Source organism: Chelonia mydas, chromosome 8, assembly GCF_015237465.2.
Source record: "Chelonia mydas isolate rCheMyd1 chromosome 8, rCheMyd1.pri.v2, whole genome shotgun sequence".
NCBI classification, from domain to species: domain Eukaryota; kingdom Metazoa; phylum Chordata; order Testudines; family Cheloniidae; genus Chelonia; species Chelonia mydas.
In genome coordinates this window covers 94,706,501-94,731,214 of record NC_057854.1, presented here as the reverse complement: position 1 = coordinate 94,731,214, position 24,714 = coordinate 94,706,501, and the positions used below count along the sequence as shown (strand labels likewise).

At 46.0% G+C, this 24,714-nt stretch overlaps 1 protein-coding gene across 3 annotated transcripts in view; it reads right to left on the bottom strand.

The window, feature by feature from the left end:
* LRP8 (LDL receptor related protein 8) overlaps positions 1-24,714 on the bottom strand; it is a 271,670-nt gene that overhangs the window by 22,645 nt on the left and 224,311 nt on the right. For 2 of the 3 annotated variants that reach the window (XM_007062181.4, XM_043553147.1), the window contains 5 exons: positions 13,188-13,310; positions 12,688-12,810; positions 9,252-9,371; positions 8,999-9,124; positions 5,363-5,534 (listed from right to left, as the gene is read on the bottom strand). In XM_007062181.4, coding sequence (XP_007062243.3) covers positions 5,363-5,534; positions 8,999-9,124; positions 9,252-9,371; positions 12,688-12,810; positions 13,188-13,310 — 664 coding nt within the window. The remainder of the gene's footprint in view (positions 1-5,362; positions 5,535-8,998; positions 9,125-9,251; positions 9,372-12,687; positions 12,811-13,187; positions 13,311-24,714) is intronic. The other variant, XM_027824600.3, reaches the window with a different exon arrangement.

The window sequence follows — 24,714 nt, the reverse complement described above, 5'->3', positions numbered from 1 at the left end:
AATGGGAGGTCTTCAACAGTATTCTGAACCTCTCTCAGGAGCCCCGACAGCTGTAGCCATGACACCCTGCACATGACAACCGCTGTGGAGATGGACCTAGCGGCAGTGTCTGCAGCACCCAAGGACACTTGGAGAAAGGGTCTGGCTAATAACTGACCCTCCTTAATGATGGCCTGGAAGTACTCTCTATGCTCCTGTGGAGGATGTTCAATAAAGGTTGCAAACTTCTTGCAATTTGTGAAGTCATACTTGGTCTTGATTGCCTGATAGTTTGAGATCCAAAATTGGAAGGTCACAGATGAGTACGCCTTTCAGCCAAAAAGATCTAACATCTTCTGGTCCTTATCATAAGGAATAGACCAGGAGTAATGCTGTTTACCCTACTTTTTTACAGCATCCACCATTAGGGAATTAGGTGGGGAGTGGGAAAACAAAAATTCTGAGTCCCTGAGGGGTACATTATATTTCTTATCTGCCCATTTACAAGTTGGCAGAATGGTGGCAGAAGTTTGCCAAACAATCTTTGCTGGATACAGGAGTGCTTCATTAATGGGTAGCACAATCCCAGTGGGTATAGCCCACTGCAGAATGTCCAGGAGTTTGTGTTGCGAGACTTTAACCTTCTCAAGAAATATCTGGAGGCTGTCAGCCACCCTCTTCACAAGGTCCTGGAATTGGCTGGAAGTTGGTAAATTGCTGCCGATACGCTGTCCAAGGATCCCAGTATGGCCGTTCAAAATCAGTCCAGAAAGACCCCTGAGCAGCATGGCAAATCAAAGCTGGGTACACACATGGTTGGGTCAGTTATAAGAGACTGGTTTCTGATGTCAGCTGCAGACCATTCTTCATGCCACATCAACGATGCAGAGAAATCTGGGCAGGGCACGTGGGCAGACAACGGGGGCCCCTCTGACAAGTATGCTTTTTGTGTGGTCAAAGACACTGTGTATAGTGGTAGGCTCAAGTCTGCCCTGATCTTCTCAAACATTGTAGTTGTAGCCTCCACATGACACATGTGTGAACAAACGATGTTGCTTAACACAGGGAGCCCTGGTACTGGTGTGGGTCAAACTGTCCCAGTCACGATGCGCATGGTTGAGAGTAGTTGTGGGTCAACCAACTTGACCTGAGACGAATGGAGCCAGACTGGAGCAACATATTCTGCTGTGGAGTATCAGAGGATTAAACTGGATGATCAGAGAGTTTGAGCGTTTGCTCCCCATGAAGTGCTGGCCAATTTACTTAGGAGGTGGTCACATGATCTCACCTTAGCTACAGTTTCCCTCAAGTGGTTAAGATATGTGAGAGATCTGATCTAGGATTCCTCTGAGTCAGACTGGGTGGGATTTGTATTTCAAGCAATGTCCATTGAGAAGGACAGTCAGTTCTTAGGCTGCTCTGGCATTGTAAAAATGGAACACATTCGAAACAGTCTTGGTCACATTTACTGGTTGTAAATGCCATCAAATACAGTATTCAGCCATCTTAGTCAAGTCAGCATTTAGGATGTCTTCAAGTTCTAGGAATGACTGTGCTTGGACACCTAAGCATCTGTGTACATGAACTGTGGGACTGTGTAAGCAAGAGGTCAATTGTGTACAGATTGAAAAGCAACAGTGCCAGCACAGAGCTTTGGGTAGACTGCTGGTTTGTCTTTTCCACAGGCTAACTCTGTCTCCCATGTGCACTTGGAAACATCTGTTGTGGAGAAGGTCAATGACGTTGACTACATATGCTGGGAGTGCTCTTGACAATTTGACTGAGAGCCCCGTGCACCAGACCACATCATATGCTGCTGTCAGGTCCAGAAATATGGCTCCTGTCTTCAGGTTTTTCTGAAAATCATTTTTGAAGAATGTTTTCAAAACTAGCACTTGATTGAGGGTACTCCAACCTGTCCAAAAGCCTGCTTGCTTAATGCTGAGCACTGATTCCACTTCTGGGAGATGCGCTTGGGAGCAAGATGCTCCAGCACCTTGAATGGCACAGACAACGGGGATATCAGTTGACAGCTTGCAACATTATGTGGCTCTTTCCCCAGTTTCAGGAGAGCAATGACTTTTGACATTAACAATGTATTTGGAATTCACTCTTTGTGAAGAACTGCACCAGTCGCTGATAAGCATGAGTCCTGAGGTGCTTCAATCATATGGCAATATGTTGTCATAACCAGGAGCAGTGCCACAATTACTGTCACTTACGATTTGGTCTAACTGTGGCTGTGAATGACTCTACATGTTGCTGAGTCTCTGAAAGAACTGGCAGCTTGGTTTGGTATGCCAGGTGGTTGGCTTAGGGATGGTGGCTGCTAAGCTTTGCCGAGACAGCAAATAAAATTCCAGCATTTCCAGCTTAAGTGTATGATGTCTAGATTTTGAGTAGTCTTCCCATTGTCCCTGTCTAGCAGCCTCCAGTGACTCGATTACATGGTCAGCAATACCTGGATCACCAGAGGATCCATAATGACCAAGCAGTTTAGTAACATTCAGCATGAAGGCACAGCATGTAGACTGGACGGTGGATGTGCAATATGGATGCACAAGCAGCTTTGAAGATGGCTCCTCGGAATCGACTGAAAGCTTTGTAGACCAGGAAGATGTGTGATGGTATGGAGATGACATTTTTCTAGAGCTTCTGTGTACTTTTTCCAGTCTGCCTTTCTGAAGTTCCATCTTGGTTTGTCAAAGGATCTAATGATGGGAAGTTGTAGGCTAAAGTGGATAATGGAAGGTCTGTGTGGGACGTCTTTCAAGACGAGACAATGATACAGGTTGGGAGTGGCCATCCATGGATGACACCCAGCATAAATCAGGAGAGCATTCTCTTGCCGGTAATTATTTGCTATACCACTTGTTTACATCCTGCTAGGGCATCTCAAATTAATTACAGATTACACTTCCCCGTAGAATGTGGCAGGTGGAGTTCTGCTCCATCACCAATGGGGCACCAAGGTCTTTTGCATGAACAGTATTCAATATCAGTGCAGATGTCATTATTTTAAACAAAGAGTTAACAGCTAATAGGTAATTCTGACACAAAAGCTCATTGTGAAGAAGATCTAAGGCCTGTGGAAAAGCTAACACAAACAGGAGTAAAAGAGACGAATGTCCTGCTGCTTGGACAGAGAACAAACTCTTGATGTAGCCATGAGAAGGGCATGAGCACCTATCTGAACTCTGGAGGTATTCACTGCCAGTGTGCTTCAGAAGTAGCAGTGTGTGTTAAATAATTCTCTGTGTATGAATGTGTAACCCCAGATACACGTTTTCTAGAGTGTCAGACTTTCAGAGTGAAATCTCAGCATCCATCCCAACCATCTTCCTATTTACACTGCCCCAGTGTGCTCACAGGGCTATTTACATACCTGGCTAGCCACTTCATTACCTCATCACAGCTTGGGCAAATTTCCCTACCCCTGGAATCTGAGCTACTGCAGCCTACAGACACCCTGTAGCTCTGTTACTTACTGAAACCAGTAAATGGCCCTCTGATCATTAGCTGAAAACCAGAACAAATCACTATAGATGCTGCAATAGGGTGCAATACCAATGCAAATGAGAGTGCACAAGAAGGAGGCTTGGTGCATAAATGAAATGCAGCTGCACTTTTTGATTAAACACACGACTAGCAAACACATCTGGATACTGTGTTCCAGTGTCAAGCAGACTATGTTTTCAGCAGGTGCCTGTTACATAATATGGGGATGGGTGCCATAAAAACACCTGGAGAGGGGGACAGAGTGGAAAAAAATATGGTATGGTTTAAGGCACTGGACCACAGTTTAGGAGTCACGACTCTGTGGATCTGCCAGTGATTTCCTGTGCAAGGTTGGGCAATTCGCAATGGCTGTATGCGCAATGGGGACATAAGTGATGCAATGCTGAATGTTGCAGCACCTGGCTTTTAGGTGCCCTGCTGCTTAGTGGAATTCACAACCCCAAGTTGGGCACCCACCCAAGCTTCCCACACAATGTATGGGGAGAATTAGGCACCTAAGAATGGGATTCACAAGAGCCAGCAAGCTGAGTGGGGAGCTGTCTAAACTAGCCACAGGAAATACTGTGGGGAAGGGGTGTGGCCTAAGCTCTGCCCCTCAAAGGGAGTTAGGTGCCTAACTTCAGGCCTCCCTCTGCTCAAATCCACAGCTGTAAACCCTCTCCTGCAGTCACAAGCACCTAACTCTGTATGAAATACTTTAAATATTCAGTGGAATAGGGACTGGAACCTGGATCTCCCAGGGAAGTGCCCTAATCACTGGACTATACAGTTGTTTCCATGCCCTCTCTGGCCCAGTTAACGGTTAAGTATTTCATACACAATGGAGCAGCTTCAGCAGGAGAGACTGGGAGAGACTCATTCCAGGATGCCGCATAGCCTTGGAAGGTGGGAGAGCTGGGTTCGTGTCCCTGATCCACATCAGGGAGAGAAGGCATTTGAACCCAGCTCTCCGACATCCTGGGTAAGTGCTATAACCACTGGGATATTGGGGGAAGGGTCTGTGGCACTGTCACCAAGTTTCATGCAGGATCTGATCTGTTAGATATGCTCTGAGCACACCCATAGGATTGGGTCCCACTGGTGGAAGAGGTGGGGAAATGCCACGTTTGTGAAATCTGCAGGGGCTTAGGTGTGAGTGAGGTGCCACACTCCTCAGTCCTGTCAGGACTTAGGTGGCTGTGCACATGCCCACAAGTACAAATTTAGGCACCTAGGGATTTTATTGGTGGAAATGTAGGCACCTACGGGGGCTTAGGTAGTAGCTGAGCAGTGGTTTTGTGAATGTCAGTGTCGCCTAAATGTTGGACTTAGGCGGCTAAAGTATCAGTTAGGTACCTAAATCCCATTTGTGAACATATCCCTTAGTCTCTGTGCGTTCCCCATCTGTAAAATGATGATAACGGCACTTCCTTTCTCCCATTATTTGCCTCTGTTGTGTATTAGACAGTAACCTCTTTGGGGCACGTCCTGTCTCTATGTTTCTGAGCAGCATGTACTACAGAGAGGCCCTGATTTCAGCTGGGGTCTCTAAACACTGTTGTAATACAAATACATAACAACTCAGGCAATGTGTGTGTGTGTGCAAACTTGCAGAGGTATCTGTTGGTACCACGAAAATGCTCTTGTGTTCTCCGATCAGATACCTGGTCATATGCCTGCACATTTTTGTAGGCCCACTTAAAATCTGGGCCACCGTGTGTAACCAAATAAAAAGAGAGACACTCCGTGGTCCTATAGACGGACGCTGCTCACCATGCCGCTGTTCAATAGAATGGGGGCATCCTTACAGATCATCATTATTATCAGTAGTATAAAATGAACTATAGTATGTGTACCAGAACACATACCTGCCCTGGCCCATTACCTGTATATCTTTCTGTAGAACAAATCACACCAGTATATCCTGTTTGTTGCCACCTCCACATCCAAAGCCACCACATTCTTCAGCATGGGGATGAGGCGAGAGTAGTCCCTTTTCACCAGATCTATCTTACGTACCTCGTGGCGGTTGGTGAAGATCAGGTATGGACTCTTGCCTATCACAGAAAACAAACAGGCATGGCTTTTATTTTACCAGCTGACTTGACAGCAGAGGTCCAAGTGCCACATCCAGATCTCATTATGCAGGGCATAACATTGAGGGTGATCTCACTGAAGCCAAAGGCACCATGCTGCCTGCTTATTTGCAGTTATATCCTGTGAGGGAGTTTTGCTGTGTACCAGAAGCAAATGTCACTATTTCCCAGAGGGGGAGCTGTTACATCAGAACATGAAGCGTCTGAGCAGCAGCAGCAGCTTGCCAGAGCAGCAGCAACATTTGCTCTTATTCTGCTCAACATGTTAAGAAGTCACAAGTGAAAGAAACACTGAGGGGTTTCTTCACTCTAGATGATACATTTTTAACTGGTGTAGGATCTGATTCGGGTTGCTCATGCCTGGATGAGCTAGGGGGGCTGGGGGCGAGTAGGCACAGCCACCCCTCCCCAGCTTGCAAGCAGGGGGCAGTCAGAGGCCTCCTCGGGGTTGCACTGCTTGAGTACAAAGTGCAGAGGGACATTAGCGCCATGTCCAAGGAGATGGGCCCATGCCTGGCCACTGGAGATTGGCTCTGCAGATAGCACATATGGCACCTCCTAACAGGAGGGGTGGGGGCACACTTAAGCTCTTGGATTCACTCAGCCGGTGTCTGTCCTTTGCAGGCATGAAGCCTCTGGCCCCAACAGCTCATGTCAAATGTAATGGCATCCACCTCTACTGGGGTTGAGGTACTAAGGCCACAGGCCAGCCCAGAAATTCTAACAGGAAATGTCGAATTTATTTTTCTTATGACAAACTCAGGAGAGATGGAAGCATATTATCTGTGTTATTTTCCTCAGGAAAAAATGTATGCATCTCAGCTTCCTTTGTGACTGAGTTCTTACTCAGGCAAACCTCCCATTGCAGGGAGCGTAGATATGATAAAGGGATGAGCACTGCTTGTAAGGACCAAACCCTGGAGATATGTGCTGTCAGTGACCCTCAAAACCATCAGAAGTGGTGAATAATTCTGCATAGTTTCAGTGTGTTGACCTTTGACCTCAGCTCAGGGGATCAGGTAAATAAACATTTATATCTTAGAAAAAGTGAAGATGCTTGCTAAATGAGTGCAAATTAAACTAAATCTATAATGCAAGCAGGAGTAAGCAAAAAAATGTAAAGGTCATTTTAAAATGGGCTTTTCAGTGAGCCTGAAGCCTAGTATTTAGCTTGAGGTTACTGGTAGTAATAGTATACGGTCACATTAGGTCTAGTAAGAATTAACATAAGTAAGTAACCTTGGGTCAGAAGACGTAGCCATATATATCATCTGATAAATGGTCTTGACCACAAAGGCTTTATTTAGCTAGTCTCCTTAACTTCTATCTGCACAAATGATACAATTGTTGGAGCCCCCAAAATGGGTGCAGGCATGACAAATATGAACAAAAGGCCAAAACCTAATCAAATATGGTCTTAGAAATAGGTAGGTGTAAGCAGAGGTGGAATAAAGATTGGTGGGGCCCTGGACCAGAGCAAGTGGGGAGCCCCTGCCCTCCTGCCTGCAGCCCTGCCCACATACCCACCCATTCTGTCCCTTCCCTCTGTGTCCCTGCCCTGTTCCACCCACATTCCGTACCCCATCTGCGGTCCCACATTTGCTCCTTTCAGCTCTGCCCCCACTGCAACCCCAAGACTGGAGAAGCTCTGTCCCCCCCGCCACGGCCCTAGGGTCACAGTGGGGAGTAAGAGCTCCCCCAGCCCTCAGACCGCAGCAGGGAGCTAGAGTTCCTTCAGTCTCAGGGCCGCAGATGAGGTCCCCACACTGGGGCTTCCCCTGCCACCTGGCACTGCTGCTGGGGAGCGAGGTTGGGGTGCAGGGGCTTCCCCCGCCCCACCCACCCAGCAATCCTGCCAGGGAATGGGGTCAGGGCACGGGAGTGCCCATTTTTTGAGGGCCTCCTAATTGGCCAGGGCCCCTGGGCAGAGATCCCATTGGCCCAGTGGCTAATGTGCCACTGGGTGCAAGGAATAAGTCCATAAAAGAGGCTCAAACCCAACCCTCAGCAGGAGTGACAACCTTAATGCTTAATCTCACCCTAAGGGGAACCCAAATTCATGAGTATACCTGATGAGGAGTCTGCTGTTACTCTTGTTTTTCTAATTCTGTGATTTTTGTTTCTATTCATCATGGTATTAATAAAACTCAAAGTCTTTCTCTGTCTCTCACAGTCGTCATCCTAATTAATCTCTGTGTAGTCCCCAAAGAACAAACCTATTAGTGACAAGTGCATTCTGCACCTCAAATTAATCATCAGACTACAAGTGGGAGCTTTGCTTGAGTAAGGACTGCATGATTTATCCCAGTGTCTTCTATTTTCAGTGGTGAGAAGTCACTTCCTAAAAGACTTGAACTGAGGGGAAAATATTTAAGGAAAGAGTGAGTTTATTGAGAGTTACCCAGCTCCCACTTGGAGGCAAAGGCACCCTGCACCATGGGGGATGGATGGGACAGAGGGAACATTGGGAAGGGAAAAAAGAGCGATACAGGAGAAAGCTGAGCAAAGGTTCCATTTGGAGTTCTAAAAATGTGAGCCCCACCTCCACCCTCCAAGCCTGATAGGGTTCTCCCAGCAGGCACTCTGGCTTTAAAGTTACCCTGCAGAGACCCTGAGGGGGCAGGAATTTCTGAGCAGGGAGCAGAAGGGTGGGTCCTAGGACAACCCCTAGGTGACAACTCCAGCTGCCCCCAGACAGTGCAAGGAAGGGGTCTGGCTCGTACATAAAGTCTGCTGGACATGCTGACTTTAAGGACTTTTTATATACAATATATTAGGTATAATAAGAAAACTTATCTGAAATTCCCAGGACAAAACTTTACTGATCCAGCTCCCTCAGGAAATCACTCCCCCAAAGGCCAATCCCTTCCATGAAATGATATTCAACATGGCTGATCCTAGACCTTTTATAATATAGCTTTCCAGCTCCCTGACATTAGCATATTTTCTTTTGCAATGAGCTGGGACGTTTGTTTCTTCTAGAGCAAGTGAGCTGCTGCGCTGTTCTTTTTGAGATTCGTGTAGAGTTTGGGGAGACGGGGGGGATGGGTCTGCGGGAAGGGCTGGCTAATCCAACTATTTTTGATTGTGTTCCTTTTGTCTTATTATTACTTAATTTTTGCTGCACTGTTTTTAACACCTGTCAAGAGACTTTCCTTTTTAGTCTCATCTTCAAACTGCCAACTGCTGATTGTAATCTTGAGCTGCACACACTGCTAAAATATTCTGATCTGCATGACGAGTGGAGCTGTTGCCTCGGGACACATCTGCTGTAGCAGTTTTGTATAGTTTTAAATGAATGCATTTGGCTTTTAATTTTCCTTTTGTCTCCTTTCCCCCAACCCTTGGCCCATGGACCCACGTTTCTTTATAACACTCATACTACTGGGTCAGTCGGGTTTGAGTGCTTGCCGGGGTTGCCTTACCTACGGCTTTGCAGTTCTTGGACAGGGTGTCCATCTCGTATCCCTCGTAGCATTCACATTTGTAGTCCCCTTTGTAATTAATGCAGATCTGGCTACAAGCGTCTGGATTCTCACATTCATCTATGTCTGAAAGGAGCGTTTGAAACCCATCAATAACTTGAAATCAAACCATCTGTGATGGAGCAATGCTGGAGTGACTATAATTACGTCTCTGTACAGTGAAACAAGAGACTGCTGTTTGCATGTAAATTACCTCCACACGTTTTTTTATCCAGAAGCTTGTATCCGGGAGGGCATTCACATTCATAACCGATCTTCAAGTCTTTGCATATGTGTGAGCACCCACCGTTGTTGATCGAACATTCATTTTGGTCTAAAAGAAGCATACAGATTATTTAGGATAAAGGATGGTTTTTAATTACAAGACTGAGTACGTGAAAAGGCGTCGAGGTACCCAGAAATGTTTCAGTAGCTACCAGCTGCTGGTGATTGGGAGCCAGCAGTATAGAGCGCACTAGTGACTTCACAAATAGAAAACACCCACCAAAATTCTCTCTTTCTCGGTATCACTCCAAACTGACATTTAAAGTCCCTTTGGACTAGAAACCAGTGGCCTAAAATGCAAATGCAAATCAGAGACCCTGGGGATACTGTACAAAATTCTTGGGTTCGCAGCTCCCATCCAGTCATAAATCTTTTGCTTCCAGGCATTAACTGCCTGAGAATTATCCCCATTTGACTTCCCCCTCTCCCTACTCTGGTGGCACATACCAAACTGTTTCCTTGAGCTGTAATAATCCATTCCAGGACAGTCATCTGACCCAATGGTCCCAGCTAACTGGGGAGAGTCTATGTGGTATTAGATATTCCCATCTAATACACCAGGGCAATCTATGCTGAGAGAGCCCCAGCATACACCAAGGTACAGTCCTTTGGAGATATTCCCACCTCGCTTATGTACAGTCCGTACACAAGACACCCCGAGCTAACAGTGAGATGTGGACAGTCTGACTGCTGACAGCCTAATCTAACTCATGTGTACAGTCTATACAGTGATAGGCCCATCTAAGACCAAAATGCTGTCTCATCAAATGCTGTTTTTCCCCCTTGTGCAAGAGCTGAAATTGAAAGAGTAGAATTATTGCAACCTCGTAACTATAACTGGAGAGAGGTTGAGGAAGGTTGTTTTCTTGCCAGAAATAACATTTTTCTTGTTGTTCCAATTAACCTATACAAGGTGAAGAGAAATTTCTTCCTCTGTCTAGGATTGCTGATGCAGATGATGTGGGAGTTCTGGGGCATAGCGGTTCACTTGGGCATGCAGCCCATCAGCTTGAAGCTTTACTGTAATATACAGTCAGATTTATTTATTTTTACTTCTTGCTTCTGTGGATACCACTGTGTAGCAGCACAGCAGAACCATTAAACCAGTACCCTTGGAAGAAAATAAAAACAACAACAAGCCAATTAAAGTCAACGGGCTAGGAAAACATTGCACCAGGAGAGACAGCGACTCGGATGTAGTATGCTTCCACTTTCCTAACAAAGAAATAAGCATGTTATTAATAGCAGCAAGAGCACTAGGCTCTGAGTCGCTGTCCACAGAGTCGTACTGTGTGCCATAGCTGTTCTTTGACATTTACTAAATGGAAATTGCCTTTTACTATCGTTATAGGGGCCTCTAGCCTATTAGACTGAACACATGCACACACACACACAGAGACTTCAAAATGCTATAGGTTATTGTAATTTAAACAAGGATTTGCATGTCAATCACACTTCTGGTTACAGGGGTGCTTTGTAGCATGGATATAAAAACTACTCGAGCTCTGGTTCTCTCACTGCAGCTCTTAACATAGGCCTAGAAGTAGGCCAAGTGCAGACACTACTCTGCTCAATTTTCTATTATGGAAGAACAGCCAATTACCCAAACTAGGGCCACATATCCACCTGACAATTTAAATAAGATGACTAATAAAACTCTGCATTGTTTGGCGCCTTTCTGAGGATCTCAAAGTGCTATGGAGAGGTGCTAAGTACACTTATGCCCCATTTTACAGATGGGGAAACGGAGACAGACAGTGGTTAAATGACTTGCTCAAGCTCACACAGTGAGCCAGTGGCTGGAACAGAACCTGTATCTCCTGACTCCCACTTCCCTGTTCTAATTACCTGCGTGTTGCTGGCGGCGCCCCTTATGTTGTGCCATGTGAGCGCCACTCCAGAGGGCGCCAGAGCCGGTTCCCTCTGGATATTGCTGAGGAAAAAACTTCCGGCACCGGTGCATGTGGCGAGCACACACACCTAATATGGAATGGACATGAGCAAGCACTCGAAGAAGAACAGCAATGTTAAATCACTGTCTCCCAAGCATACACTCACATACACTCCTCTGTGCTGAGTCAGGTGTGACTGAAAGGTGTAATGCATCAATGTTCATGGGCTGATGATTTTGGGTGGAGGTGGAGACCCTATGAGATCCCCCTGTACAGTTTCCCCGTCTCTCTGTTTGGGTTGATATGGAGTGACAGGCGGCACAAGTGGCTTGGCTAGCCTTTGTCAGCTCAGGGATAAAGTACAAAAGTCAGCACTAGAACTTCCGACCTTGGTCAGGGTCACGTTTCCCTATTTCTGAATCAGGATTTGAAAGAAAAAAAAAATCTTCCTATATTTTTTCACCCAGTTACATTTTCTGAACTAGCCTCTTTGTACTACCAATATTTGAGGCTAGATTACTGCGGGTGTGCCAGCAATCTTTGAGGCCAGGTGTGCAAGGGTGGAAGGGAAGAGCACAAGGAGCCTTTCCCATGTGAGCCAGCCACAATCACAGTCCTTGCACTGCCTGAGTACTCCAAACTAGTGCTGCTGCTGGCAGTATTCTCCTAAAAGGAGGGGTGAAAGCTCAATAACCCACCTATTTCCTGCACCAAGCAGTCCTCCAGGAAGAAGGGAACTGCTCTTTGGTGGTGTGGTTTGGATTCTCTCTCTTCTAACAATGTCGATGCAGCAAACAGGTGCTTGTCAGAGATGTGCTTTTATGGCATCTGTGATTTTCACTAACTTGGAATCCAATGTAATTTTACACAGAGGGAATTTTTATCAGGCTCATTTGACACCATGCCCTTAATCCCTAATAAAAACCTCAATAACATGGAATCATAGACCTGGAAGGGACCTCAAGAGGTCATCTAGTCCAGTCCCCTGCATGTAGAATATGGAACATGTAGAAACTGGAAATGGAAAACACCCATAGAACTCACCTATCTGACAATAATACTCAGAAATCAGTTTCTATCTTTAAAGCATTTTACAAACACTAATTAACCCACACACCAGTAATTATCTGGTGTCAGGGGGATTAGAATTTATGAGTTCCTTGCTCCTGGTCCTGTGCTCAGATCACACATCTCTCCATGAAGACAAAGTGCATTTCTTGGTGGAGTAGAATGGAGCCTCTGGGCAAGCCTCCAGTCACACCTGTGCAAGCCCAATGACCTCAAAAAGCCAGAGAGCCCAATTCTGCTTCCATTTATATCCATGCAATGGGTACAGTGTGTGCAGAAAGAGAGAGACAGAGTGCAGCTAGGAATGGCATTAGCAGCCACATGTTGTTATTCTGCTAGTCATGAGCACCAGAGAGAGAAGAGGTTAACACAGCAGCAATAAGAGGAAAGAGGTGTGTACTGTACCACATTCTTTCACAGGCTCGTCAGACCCGTCCCTGCAGTCTCTATGTGAATCGCACACTTTGACTCCATCAATGCACTCTCCATTTTTACACTGAAACTTCCTGGGGCTTTCACACGTGGACTCTGTTGTGTTGGGCAAGAGAGGAAAGCGACTAAATTAGAGTAGGGTCATGATAATGAAGACTGAACATCAAGCTTCAAGAGGTTAAAATTAGCAGTAATGAGATGGTGTTAAGCAAAAGAATATTTAGACTGAACATCATGCAGGAATTTTTTTTTCAAAGAGTGAGGTCTATTAGGACTTTGGAAAAGTTCCTAAAGAAGCCCCATTACTGGACTAATTTAAAATGCTCTATAAGGAACAACCCTGCATTGGCCTGGGGAGATGGATTAGGAAAGCTAATAGGTCTTTTAAATCTCCAGTGCCTACAATGCTCTGACTGAGCTGGACTTCTTATTGCACCATACACTGGAGTGTAAGGCGCATTGGCTATACGTACCGTTAATGCAGCCTGCCTCATCGCTGTTGTCAGGACAGTCGTGTACCTTGTTGCACTGCTTTGCTCCATCGATACAGGTCCCGTCCCCACACTGGAACTCATCAGGGCGGCAGGTCACCAGTGCTTTAAAATGACACCAGGATGGATTTTAAATGGCTTCATACAATAGTCTTTAACCACATATAACAGACTCTTCATTTGTCTTATTAAACTGTACCTAACATGCTCCCTGGGCTCCTCTACCCAATTTAAAACATGAATTATATGCAGAGTTCACTGAGTATATTAAAGGGCTCAACAGAAACTCAGTAACTCTTTCCCTGTGCAGGGAGCTTTAAGAGTTGAACAAACTTGGGCTCTGGGAGACCAACAGGGGTGAGGGCTCGTCACTGAGAATGCCCTGCCTGTGGCCCTCAGATGTTTAAACATGGCAGCTGAGGTGCTCCAGTTGATCTTACCGCCCATGGCAGAGCACAGGGAGCGAAGTGGGTCTCTAAGCTTAGCCAGGACCAGCCCGTACAAGGCAAAACCAATACCTTGAATAGCAGCCCACAGCCAATCAGTGCAGACAATGGAGCTTCCCGTCAGAAACAACGGTAAGCAAGTGGGCAGCCAAATTCTGTGCTCACGGAAGTTTGAGTGGTCTTCAGCTTTAGCCCATACGAGGCGCACTGCTGCACTCCAATTCAAAGAAGATGAAGGTAGGGAGGGCCATGTGCCGACGCTGGCTACCTTGCCTCAGCTTTTTATTTATTTTAGAGACAAAAAGATTTTTTTAAAAAATACATTTTGAAACGTGTCCAGCCTGAGGTCATGGGCCAAATTCATCCCTGGTGTAACTCCACTAAAGTCAATGCAGTTACACCAGGGATCAATCTAGGACTGGAGATGCTGAGTACTCAAAAGTCAAACTGAAGACCAAAGGGAGCTGTGAGAATTCAGCTGAGAGCCAGGCTTCGTGCTACGTTACAGTCTGAAAACATCTCGGCAGACTCAGACCATGTTTCAAGCCTGGAGCTAATTTTCCTGGTTGGGTTATTACTGACTCAAAACAGGTCTTCATAACAGAAACATTAAGAAACCCCTCTGCTACAGAGGGCTAGAGCCTTGCAACACTCGGCGTTACAATGCTTAACTTTTGAGTACCTGGCTGCCTAGTGAAATTCACAACCTTGATTTAGGTGCTCAGGGTCCCTACACAATGCTGGGGGAGAGTCAGGTGCCAGAGAAAGGGATTCACAGAAACCACCACACTGAGCTGCCAAAACTAGCCAGTAGGAAATGCTGAGGAAGGGGTTGGGTCTAAGCTCTCCCCCTCAAAGGGAATTAGGCACCTAACTCCACCAGAGGGAGGCGTCTCCGCCCACTTGGAATTCACAGCTCTGAACCCTTTTCTTAACCCTGGAGTTAAGCCCTAAGCCAGTCCTTTCTGGCAAGAAACCTAGGAGGAGTTGGAGGAAATGGTGATGGCCCCCTTATGCTCAAAAGACCAGGGGTTAGGGCACTCACCTGGGATGTGGGAAACCAGGGTTCAAGTCCCTGCTCCAAATCAGGCAGGGTAGGGACCTGAACCTGGGTCTCCCACAACATCCCAGGTGAGCGCAACTAATTGCTGGGCTGTAGTGCATAAAGGGTGTGTGGCACCGCTGCCTCCTCTGTCTTCTGTGTGAGTTAGGCGTGTCCTGATGAGGCCCTGCAGGCAAGACAGGTGGGAGAATGACTGATCTGAAAATCCCACCAGGGCTGGGTGTGAGCTAGAACACCAGGTTACTCGGTGGTGTCAGGACTTAGGTGTCACTCTGCTTCAGGCACCTATATGATTAGGCAGCAGCTGAGTGGGGTTTTGTGAATGCCAGTGGCACCTAAATGCTGAACTTAAGCACCTAAAGGGACAGGTAGACATCTACGTCCCCCTTGTGAATCTAGCCCAGAGCCCCTACCTGAAGCCATGTCTTCCTCAAGGTTATGTTAACAAACGGCCTCCATAGCTGAGACTCTCATTTATACTGACAATGAATAAGGCTATGATCAAGTCACAGAGGTCGTGAAAGTCATGGAAACTGCGACTTCCAGCAACCTCTGTGACTTCAGCAGTGGGAAGCAGCAAGGTCCTCTGCTGCCCATGGGGGCTGCGAGCTGCAGGGGCTGCCAGAGGTGGTGGGGAACCCCCAAGCTTGTGGGCAGCGGGGGAACCCCTGAGCTCCCAGCCACCACAGGCCCCCAGTGCTGTGGGTGGTCAGGGTACCCCACAGCTCCCGGCTGACATGGGAGCTGGTAGCATCCCACAGCTCTCGGCCCCCGCAGGTGGGGGGGGGGGGGAACCTCCAGCTCCCAGTCCCCGTGGGCCCCTGGAGCTGCAGGCAGTGGGGGTACCCTGCAGCTCCCGGCCCCCATGGGCAGCAGGGGACCCCTCCTGAGCTGCAGGTGTATTCCGCAACCCCCAGCTGCTGCAGGTGGCTCCTATCCCCTGGGCAGCAGCCCCACTTCAGGTGGTGTGGGGACCCGCAGATCCCCATTTTGTCCCAGATGCTTTTAGTAAAAGTCAGACTAAAAATATCCGTGACAAAATCTTAGCCTTAACAATGAGTACAGAAGCTCTATAGATGCTCACGGATAGCAGCCGCCAGTTTGATTGCAAAGGAGACCTACAGCTCCCTGGGTATGTTACACATTACAGTTCAGAGGAGACCATCTTCCAAATGTTTCCTCAAAATTCTATTAAAGTAGCAAACCATTTGAAAGTCTTTACTGTTGTGTTTCTCCTTTGGGGGCTGAAGCCAGGTTTTACATGACAGAAAATCATTGCTGCTGAATAGCTATAGGAGGTCAGAGCTGATGCTAATTCATGTAATCCAAAGCCACGTGGCAGCATTTCCTTGACAATTTCACAAACTGTCTCTAAATACAGAAATTATGGCTTCTTCTTCGAGTGCTTGCTCGTGTCCATTCCAATTAGGTGTGGGTGTGCCGCGTGCACGATTGTCGGAAAGTTTTTCCTCTAGCCGTATCCGTCGGGTCGGCTGTGGAGCCCCCTGGAGTGGCACCTTTATGGCAGTGTATATAGGTCCTTGCCAACACACCTCCTGCTCAGTTCTTTCTTACTGCCAGTGATGGCTGTTGGAGCAGCTCGGTCTTGTGTATTGGAAGTGCCTACTTAGCGGTCTTTCTTTGAATAGTTGTTGTAAATAGTCACCCACTAGCGTTAATTAGTTGAATAGTACTTAGCCGGAAGATCTTCCCTGATTCCCTTTGCACCGGACAGGGGCATGCCTTGGTCCCAGGGCTTTAAGCCCTGTGAGAAGTGCCTGAAGCCTATGCCACGTGGTGATCCGCATGATTCCTGCCTCAAGTGCCTCGGGAAGGGTCATCAGGAGGATAGGTACAAGATATGTAGGGGTTTTAAGCCCAGAACAAAGAAGGAGAGAGACTCTTGCCTGAAGCTCCTCCTAATGAAATCTGCACTTCGCCCACAGCTTCAATGCGCAGCGCACCAGCGTGGGAACCCTTGGCACTGAGGAAGGACTCCGGTAAGAAGCATCGGCACTGCTTCCCGGCCCCGAGGCTCAGCTCCACCTCGCGGTACCATTCACAATTGCCGGTGCTGCATAAGAAGAAGATGGACAAGGGTCGCTCACCGGCACGGCACACCAGTGGGGTGTGTCCTGTGTTGGGACTCCCTGAACCTGGCCTGCAAGTCCCGCAGCTGTTGACTCCAGCCATGACAGGGGGGCCGTTGAGTCCAGTGCGGATGGGCTTTCCAGGGCTGTTGGACCTATCAGTGGACAGGCCAGTAGTCCTTCCCTTGTTCCCAGACCTCATCACACAAGAAAACGGCAGGATACGACATCCTAACCTGGAGTCCTGCCATCTCACAGCGTGGAAGCTCCATGGTTAAACCAGTCTCAACTTCAGTTCAGGAGGTCTTTCTCGGAAGCAGGAAACCCTCTACTCGAGCCACTTACCTCACCAAGTGGAAGCAGTTCTTGATTTGGTCTATGCAGAAGGGTACTCCTGCACCACAAGCCTTGATCCCATTTATTTTGGACTACCTGCTCAACTTGAAATGGCAGGGGTTGGTGACCACTTCGATCAGGGTACACTTGGCTGCCATCTCTGCCTTTCACCCGGGGTAGAGGATAGGTCAGTCTTTGGAAACCCGATGGCAGGCCGCTTCCTCAAGGGGCTGGATAGACTGTATCCTCAGGTGAGGCAGCCTCTTCCTCATTGGGACCTCAATCTAGTCCTTGCCAGGCTTATGGACCCCCCCTATTTGAGCCCATGGCGAGATGTTCCTTGCTTTACCTATCTGGGAAGGTAGCTTTCCTAGTGGCCATCAGCTCAGCCAGAAGGGTCTCTGAATTCAAGGTGCTGACATCTGAGCCCCCTTTTATAAAGACAAGGTGCAACTTCACCCACACCCTGCATTTCTCCCTAAAGTAGTCTCTCAATTCTATAGAAATCAGGACATTTTCTCAAGCCACATGCCAATAACAGAGATCGCATGCTTCATTAATTGGACGTGAGATGTGCCCTGGCTTTCTATATCAAGCGCACAAAGCCATTTCAGAAGTCCCCAGAGCTCTTCATCACTGTCGCAGAGAGGATGAAAGGGCTTTCCATCTCCTCCCAACACATATCATCCTAGATCATGTCATGCATCAGGACTTGCTATGACTTGGCCAAGATTCCGGCCCCAACATTGACAGAGCACTCTACAAGAGCTCAAGCATCATCTGCCACTTTCCTAGCTCAAGTGCCCATTCAGGATATATGCAGGGCAGCCACATGATCCTCTATCCATACCTTCACCTCGCATTACGCAATTTCTCAACAGTCCAGAGATGACGCAGCATTTGGCAGAGCAGTGCTGCAGTCTGCAACCAGATGAACTCCGACCCCTCCTCCAAGAGTACGGCTTGGGAGTCACCTAATTGGAATGGACATGAGCAAGCACTTGAAGAAGAAAAAACGGTTACCTACCTCTCCTAACTGTTGTTCTTCGAGATGTGTTGTTCATGTCCATTCCAAATCCCATCCGCCTCCCCTCTGTTGGGAGTATTCAGGCAAGAAGGAACAGAGCAGACGGTGGGTTGGCAAGGAACTATATACACTGCCATAAAGGCGCCGCTCCAAGGGGGCTCCACAGCTTACCCGAGGGGTACTGCTAGAGGAAAAACCTTCCGACAATCTCAAAGAACAACAGTTATGAGAGGAAGGTAGCCATTTTTTTTAGATACCCCAAAAAGAGCCAAGAGACATTACGTGAACTAGCAGCAAGTATCATAAAGTGCAAGCCATGGCACAGTGTTATTCTTCACAGCATCATACAGGATGCAAAATGCAGATTTAGGATGACTTCAGTTGACTAAACTCTAGCATGTACAGAATTGCTGCATGACATTTTATATAGCAATGACAACTGCAGCACCTGTGGAGGCATGGGGGAAACCCAGCATTTATAAATACAGCATGACAAAATAAAGCTGTGAGGTGGCACTGTCCCTTCCCCCCCAGAAAGAAGTCAAACGCACCCAATAAATGCACAAAGATAAACCTTTTGCAAAAAACCCTAAGGGAAAAAGCTTTCCCAAGTAATAAACAGTGTCCTAGGAGCCATAGCTTTGTTACCATCAAATTCTAGAAGCTAAATAATTGTGAGACAGGTAAGTGGATGGGAGACCTCGAGAGCAACATCTAGTGAACCTACTGGATCATCAGTTTCATTTTCTTCCTTGTAGGTGGCACTCTTTCCTCTAAATCAGCAGTGAAGCAATTGCCCAACCCAATCCTACACTTGTTCAAGTTAGTGAGATTTTTGTCACTCAGTTCAACTAGAGAAGGCCTGCAGTTTATCAAGTAATTTGGGACTCTCAAGAGAAAAAGGCTCTATGCACCTTGAATATATTTATTTATTATTAGTAGTAATATTAGTAACAATAATAAGACTCCCAAATTTAGGTTTTATTTAAAAATAATAATTTTAACCAACATTACTATAAAGAGAAATGTTTCCATTTTGTAGAAAATGAAATCCATTTGTACGAAACCCAAACCCAATATTGTACAGCTGCATGAGAATTTGGGGGGAAACTTGTTAACACTAGTTTAGTGTCTTTATCCAAGCTGAATGGACAGCAAAATGCATAAATACCAGATGGTGCAAAGACTTAGTATGGAAAAAAATACTTTTGCAATTTAAAAAGTACAGTGATCAGAATAATTCACCAGAAGTTTGAAAAGTGTTGTGATTTTCACAGGTGCTGATCACCTGTACCTCCAACTGACCCAATGGGAACTGCACATGCTTAGCGCCTCCGAAATATGGCCACTGAGGGCCTCACATTTGGCATCCGACACTTCTGACCATTTTGGCTAAGGTTTGTAACACAAAAGCCAAAGAAGTTAATAAGCATAAAAGGAACCATAAAACTCCACAGCCTGGGGTTCAACACAGTTCCTATAAACATGGTTTGAAGCCTAACCTTCCCATGAGCCATATCCCCCACTGTCTCTCCAGTAGTCAATTTATTGCTCTTTCCCTGAACATCTGGATAAGCGGAATGAGCAGCTGAGCTAAATTTAACTCTTTGGTCACCAAGGACCAGGTAGTCCCCTAAAATCCTATCGGATGTGAAAAGAACATTCAATTTTTAAAAATTCTTTCACTTTTAATCACCTAAGTGTGACAAGGGGAACAATTTAAAAAAAGAAAAGGAGTACTTGTGGCACCTTAGAGACTAACAAATTTATTTGAGCATAAGCTTTCGTGAGCTACAGCTCACTTCATCGGATCCTCCTGAAGATCGAAACAACAGACTGCACTTCTACATAGAGTGCTTCCGCTGACGTGCACGGGCTGAAATTGTGGAAAAGCAGCATCACTTGCCCCATAACCTCAGCCGTGCGGAACACAATGCCATCCACAGCCTCAGAAACAACTCTGACATCATAATCAAAAAGGCTGACAAAGGAGGTGCTGTCGTCATCATGAATAGGTCGGAATATGAACAAGAGGCTGCTCGGCAGCTCTCCAACACCACTTTCTACAAGCCATTACCCTCTGATCCCACTGAGAGTTACCAAAAGAAACTACAGCATTTGCTCAAGAAACTCCCTGAAAAAGCACAAGAACAAATCTGCACAGACACACCCCTGGAACCCCGACCTGGGGTATTCTATCTGCTACCCAAGATCCATAAACCTGGAAATCCTGGATGCCCCATCATCTCAGGCACTGGCACCCTGACAGCAGGATTGTCTGGCTATGTAGACTCCCTCCTCAGGCCCTACACTTCCAGCACTCCCAGCTATCTTCGAGACACCACTGACTTCCTGAGGAAACTACAATACATTGGTGATCTTCCTGAAAACACCATCCTGGCCACTATGGATGTAGAAGCCCTCTACACCAACATTCCACACAAAGATGGACTACAAGCTGTCAGGAATGGTATCCCCGACAATGTCACAGCAATCCCGGTGGCTGAACTTTGTGACTTTGTCCTTACCCATAACTATTTCACATTTGGGGACAATGTATACCTTCAAATCAGCAGCACTGCTATGGGTACCCGCATGGCCCCACAGTATGCCAACATTTTTATGGCTGACTTAGAACAACGCTTCCTCACCTCTCGTCCCCTAATGCCCCTACTCTACTTTCGCTACATTGATGACATCTTCATCATCTGGACCCATGGAAAAGAAGCCCTTGAGGAATTCCACCATGATTTCAACAATTTTCATTCCACCATCAACCTCAGCCTGGTCCAGTCCACACAAGAGATCCACTTCCTGGACAATACGGTGCTAATAAGCGATGGTCACATAAACACCACCCTATACCGGAAACCTACTGACCGCTGTGCCTACCTACATGCCTCCAGCTTTCATCCAGACCACACCACACGATCCATTGTCTACAGCCAAGCTCTACGATACAACCGCATTTGCACCAACCCCTCAGACAGAGACAAACACCTACAAGATCTCTATCAAGCATTCTTACAACTACAATACCTACCTGCTGAAGTGAAAGAAACAGACTGACAGAGCCAGAAGAGTACCCAGAAGTCACCTACTACAGGACAGGCCCAACAAAGAAAATAACAGAACGCCACTAGCCATCACCTTCAGCCCACAACTAAAACCTCTCCAACGCATCATCAAGGATCTACAACCTATCCTGAAGGACGACCCATCACTCTCACAGATCTTGGGAGACAGGCCAGTCCTTGCTTACAGACAGCCCCCCAACCTGAAGCAAATACTCACAAGCAACCACACACCACACATCAGAACCACTAACCCAGGAACCTATCCTTGCAACAAAGCCCGTTGCCAATTGTGTCCACATATCTATTCAGGGGACACCATCATAGGGCCTAATCACATCAGCCACACTATCAGAGGCTTGTTCACCTGCACATCTACCAATGTGATATATGCCATCATGTGCCAGCAATGCCCCTCTGCCACGTACATTGGTCAAACTGGACAATCTCTACGTAAAAGAATAAATGGAGACAAATCAGACGTCAAGAATTATAAACATTCAAAAACCAGTTGGAGAACACTTCAATCTCTTTGGTCACTCGATTACAGACCTAAAAGTTGCAATTCTTCAACAAAAAAACTTCAAAAACAGACTCCAACGAGAGACTGCTGAATTGGAATTAATTTGCAAACTGGATACAATTAACTTAGGCTTGAATAGAGACTGGGAGTGGATGGGTCATTACACAAAGTAAAACTATTTCCCCATGTTTATTACCCCCACACCCCCCACTGTTCCTCAGACGTTCTTGTCAACTACTGGAAATGGCCCACCTTGATTACCACTACAAAAGATGTCGTGTGTCGTCCCCCGCACCCCCGCGCTCTCCTGCTGGTAATAGCTCACCTTAAGTGATCACTCTCGTTACAGTGTGTATGGTAACACCCATTGTTTCATGTTCTCTATGTATATAAATCTCCCCACTGTATTTTCCACTGAATGCATCCGATGAAGTGAGCTGTAGCTCACAAAAGCTTATGCTCAAATAAATTTGTTAGTCTCTAAGGTGCCACAAGTTCTCCTTTTCTTTTTGCGAATACAGACTAACACGGCTGCTACTCTGAAACCTGTAATTTAAAAAATTTTATCTTTACAATGTTCTTATAAGTACAACAGCATTGTACCTACAATGTTGTGGCAAAAGCTATCCTGGGACCTGGTAGGCAGGCAAGGAGTGTGGGAGGTGGTGGGACATTGTCCGCGTGCCTTTTTATAATGAAACTGGGACATAATTCCATTTCAGTATAATTGGCTGAGTGAATACAACAGGCCACCAATCAGGGGCATTCCCACAGCAACAGGATATCCTGTCTTAGAGAGGAGGGCTGTGTTTTTGCAGAGCTCCTCAATGTGCAGAGCTTAGTTTATATGCACCAGCTGTTCAGAAAATTGCAGTGCTATTTTGGAGGCTTAAACCAATGGAATCTCAGCACTTTTCTAGCTCCTCTTCAGTTCCACAAAATAGAAACAAAGCAAGAACCTGTTATATTAACTGCTACACATAACACAACTATGTTTTACATTTGCAAACTCTGGACAAAAAGACAAACTGCTCAAATTCAACATGCACATTTCAGGCTCAAAGCTGGTATTCGCATTGCCAATTATCCCAGAGTCTTTAATGACACACATGGGGATTTGCGCCAAACAACTTCCATCTGAGGCATTTATTACTTTTTGAAAATAAAGTAACTTTGAAGTTTTATGGCAATTTTCACATGCGTGTCTCAAAGCACTTTTCAGGCATTAACTAAGCCTCAAGGTAAGTCCTATTTTATGGATGGAAGGACTGAGGCATAGAGAGTTGGAAGTGACACGAGAAGACTGTTGTAGAGTCAGGATTAGCTCTCAAGAGCCCTGATTCCTAGTTATTTGTTCTAAGCACTGTCCAATATTCCCCTTCTGTATGTACAACCTATATTTCAAAGGAGAACTTTTAAGATAACAGGTCTGGATTGTGAGGCTGATAAATCCAAACTATAGATTATATTAGAAAAATACATTTTGAGTGCATTTATATGAATTCAGAAAAAAAACAACTGTCACAGACAAATTCCTTGAGCCAGCCCATTGTATCCTATTTATTTTCTCTCTCTCTGCCAAAGCATTTTCACTAGTTGTCACCCTCAAAGGGTAGTCTACTCTTTCATTCATCCAAAATTATTATGACAACAAGTGACTGATGCTGGCCTCAAGAGAGATTTTTTTTTAAGTGGTTAATATCCCTCTATTATGTATAATACAAAAACCCCATTAGCTCCATGTGCAGGAAAAGATGTCAAATTGATATCGTCTGTCCTGAACTTACTCTAATCAGCTCAAATCTATGGTATTTTTAATATACCTATTGTAGAGGTATCAAAGCACCAGATGATGAATGCCATGTCATATATTTGCAATTTTTTCTGTATCTTTAATAAAAAAAAGACGTAGAAAGTTCAGAAAGAGAAGAAAACCTCAGCTGTCTGGGCCAGATCCCCAATGGGTGTAAATCAGGGTAGCTCCACTGAAGTGATTTACAACAGCTGAATATCTGATTCTCTGTTTCCACAACTCTTTGTTTAGCAAACTCAGATCCTTTTGTTTTATAAGGGCATCGACAAACCTTTTAGTTCTCCCATGTCACTTTTAAAGCTATGTAATAGATGGTACATTTATATTTCAGCTGTGTGCTGCAGAACACGCACCATCTACCGTCACCACCTGGGTGCAGCTTTTTTATGGTTAGGAGCCACACTGGCTTAATCTAGGAATGATCAATTAAACACACAGATACCCACACACAGAGCCACATATCCTCTCTTCTCTGGTGCATTAAGGGTCTCCTTTCCCACTACATACAGCTTTAGTGGACTACTTATACTGTTATTTACACTGGTTTTACATGAGCGTTCTGAACTTCATTTACTTCAGTGGAGTTACTCCTTATTTATATCACTACAAGTGACAGGAGAATCAGGACCTGCATGTGTCAAGGAGCCCTCCAGAGAAAGGTTGGTGTAACAGCCAAAGCATCAGTGTTGAAATACCTGTGTTTCCTGGAGCCACAGGACCAAACCCAGCAGAGGCAGCTCTGCCATTCATCTCTTTCACATAGGTAAACTGAATATCATACAATTTGCTGTATATGGATTTACTGCAGACCTTGTACACTAAAATTCCTGCCTTCTGAACATGAATGTTAAAGGTCCCAAGGCACTTTCCAAAGGAGTGGGAGTCTGCCCATCTCCCTGGCCATATTTCTTCTTTCCTTCACTATTATGCAGCTGTGCACTAGCTGGCAATCATCACTGCCTCAGAGGAAGTTGCACTATGTGATGTTGTAGGGAAGTATTTCGAAAAGTTTTCTATACAATTGTGAGATATTACTACTGCTGCCTGCTTTACACCATGCTCCTTCAAAGCTTCCTATCATGATGGCCGGAGCTCAGTGGATACCCTTTGGAACCCATCTCTGCCCATGTTGGATCA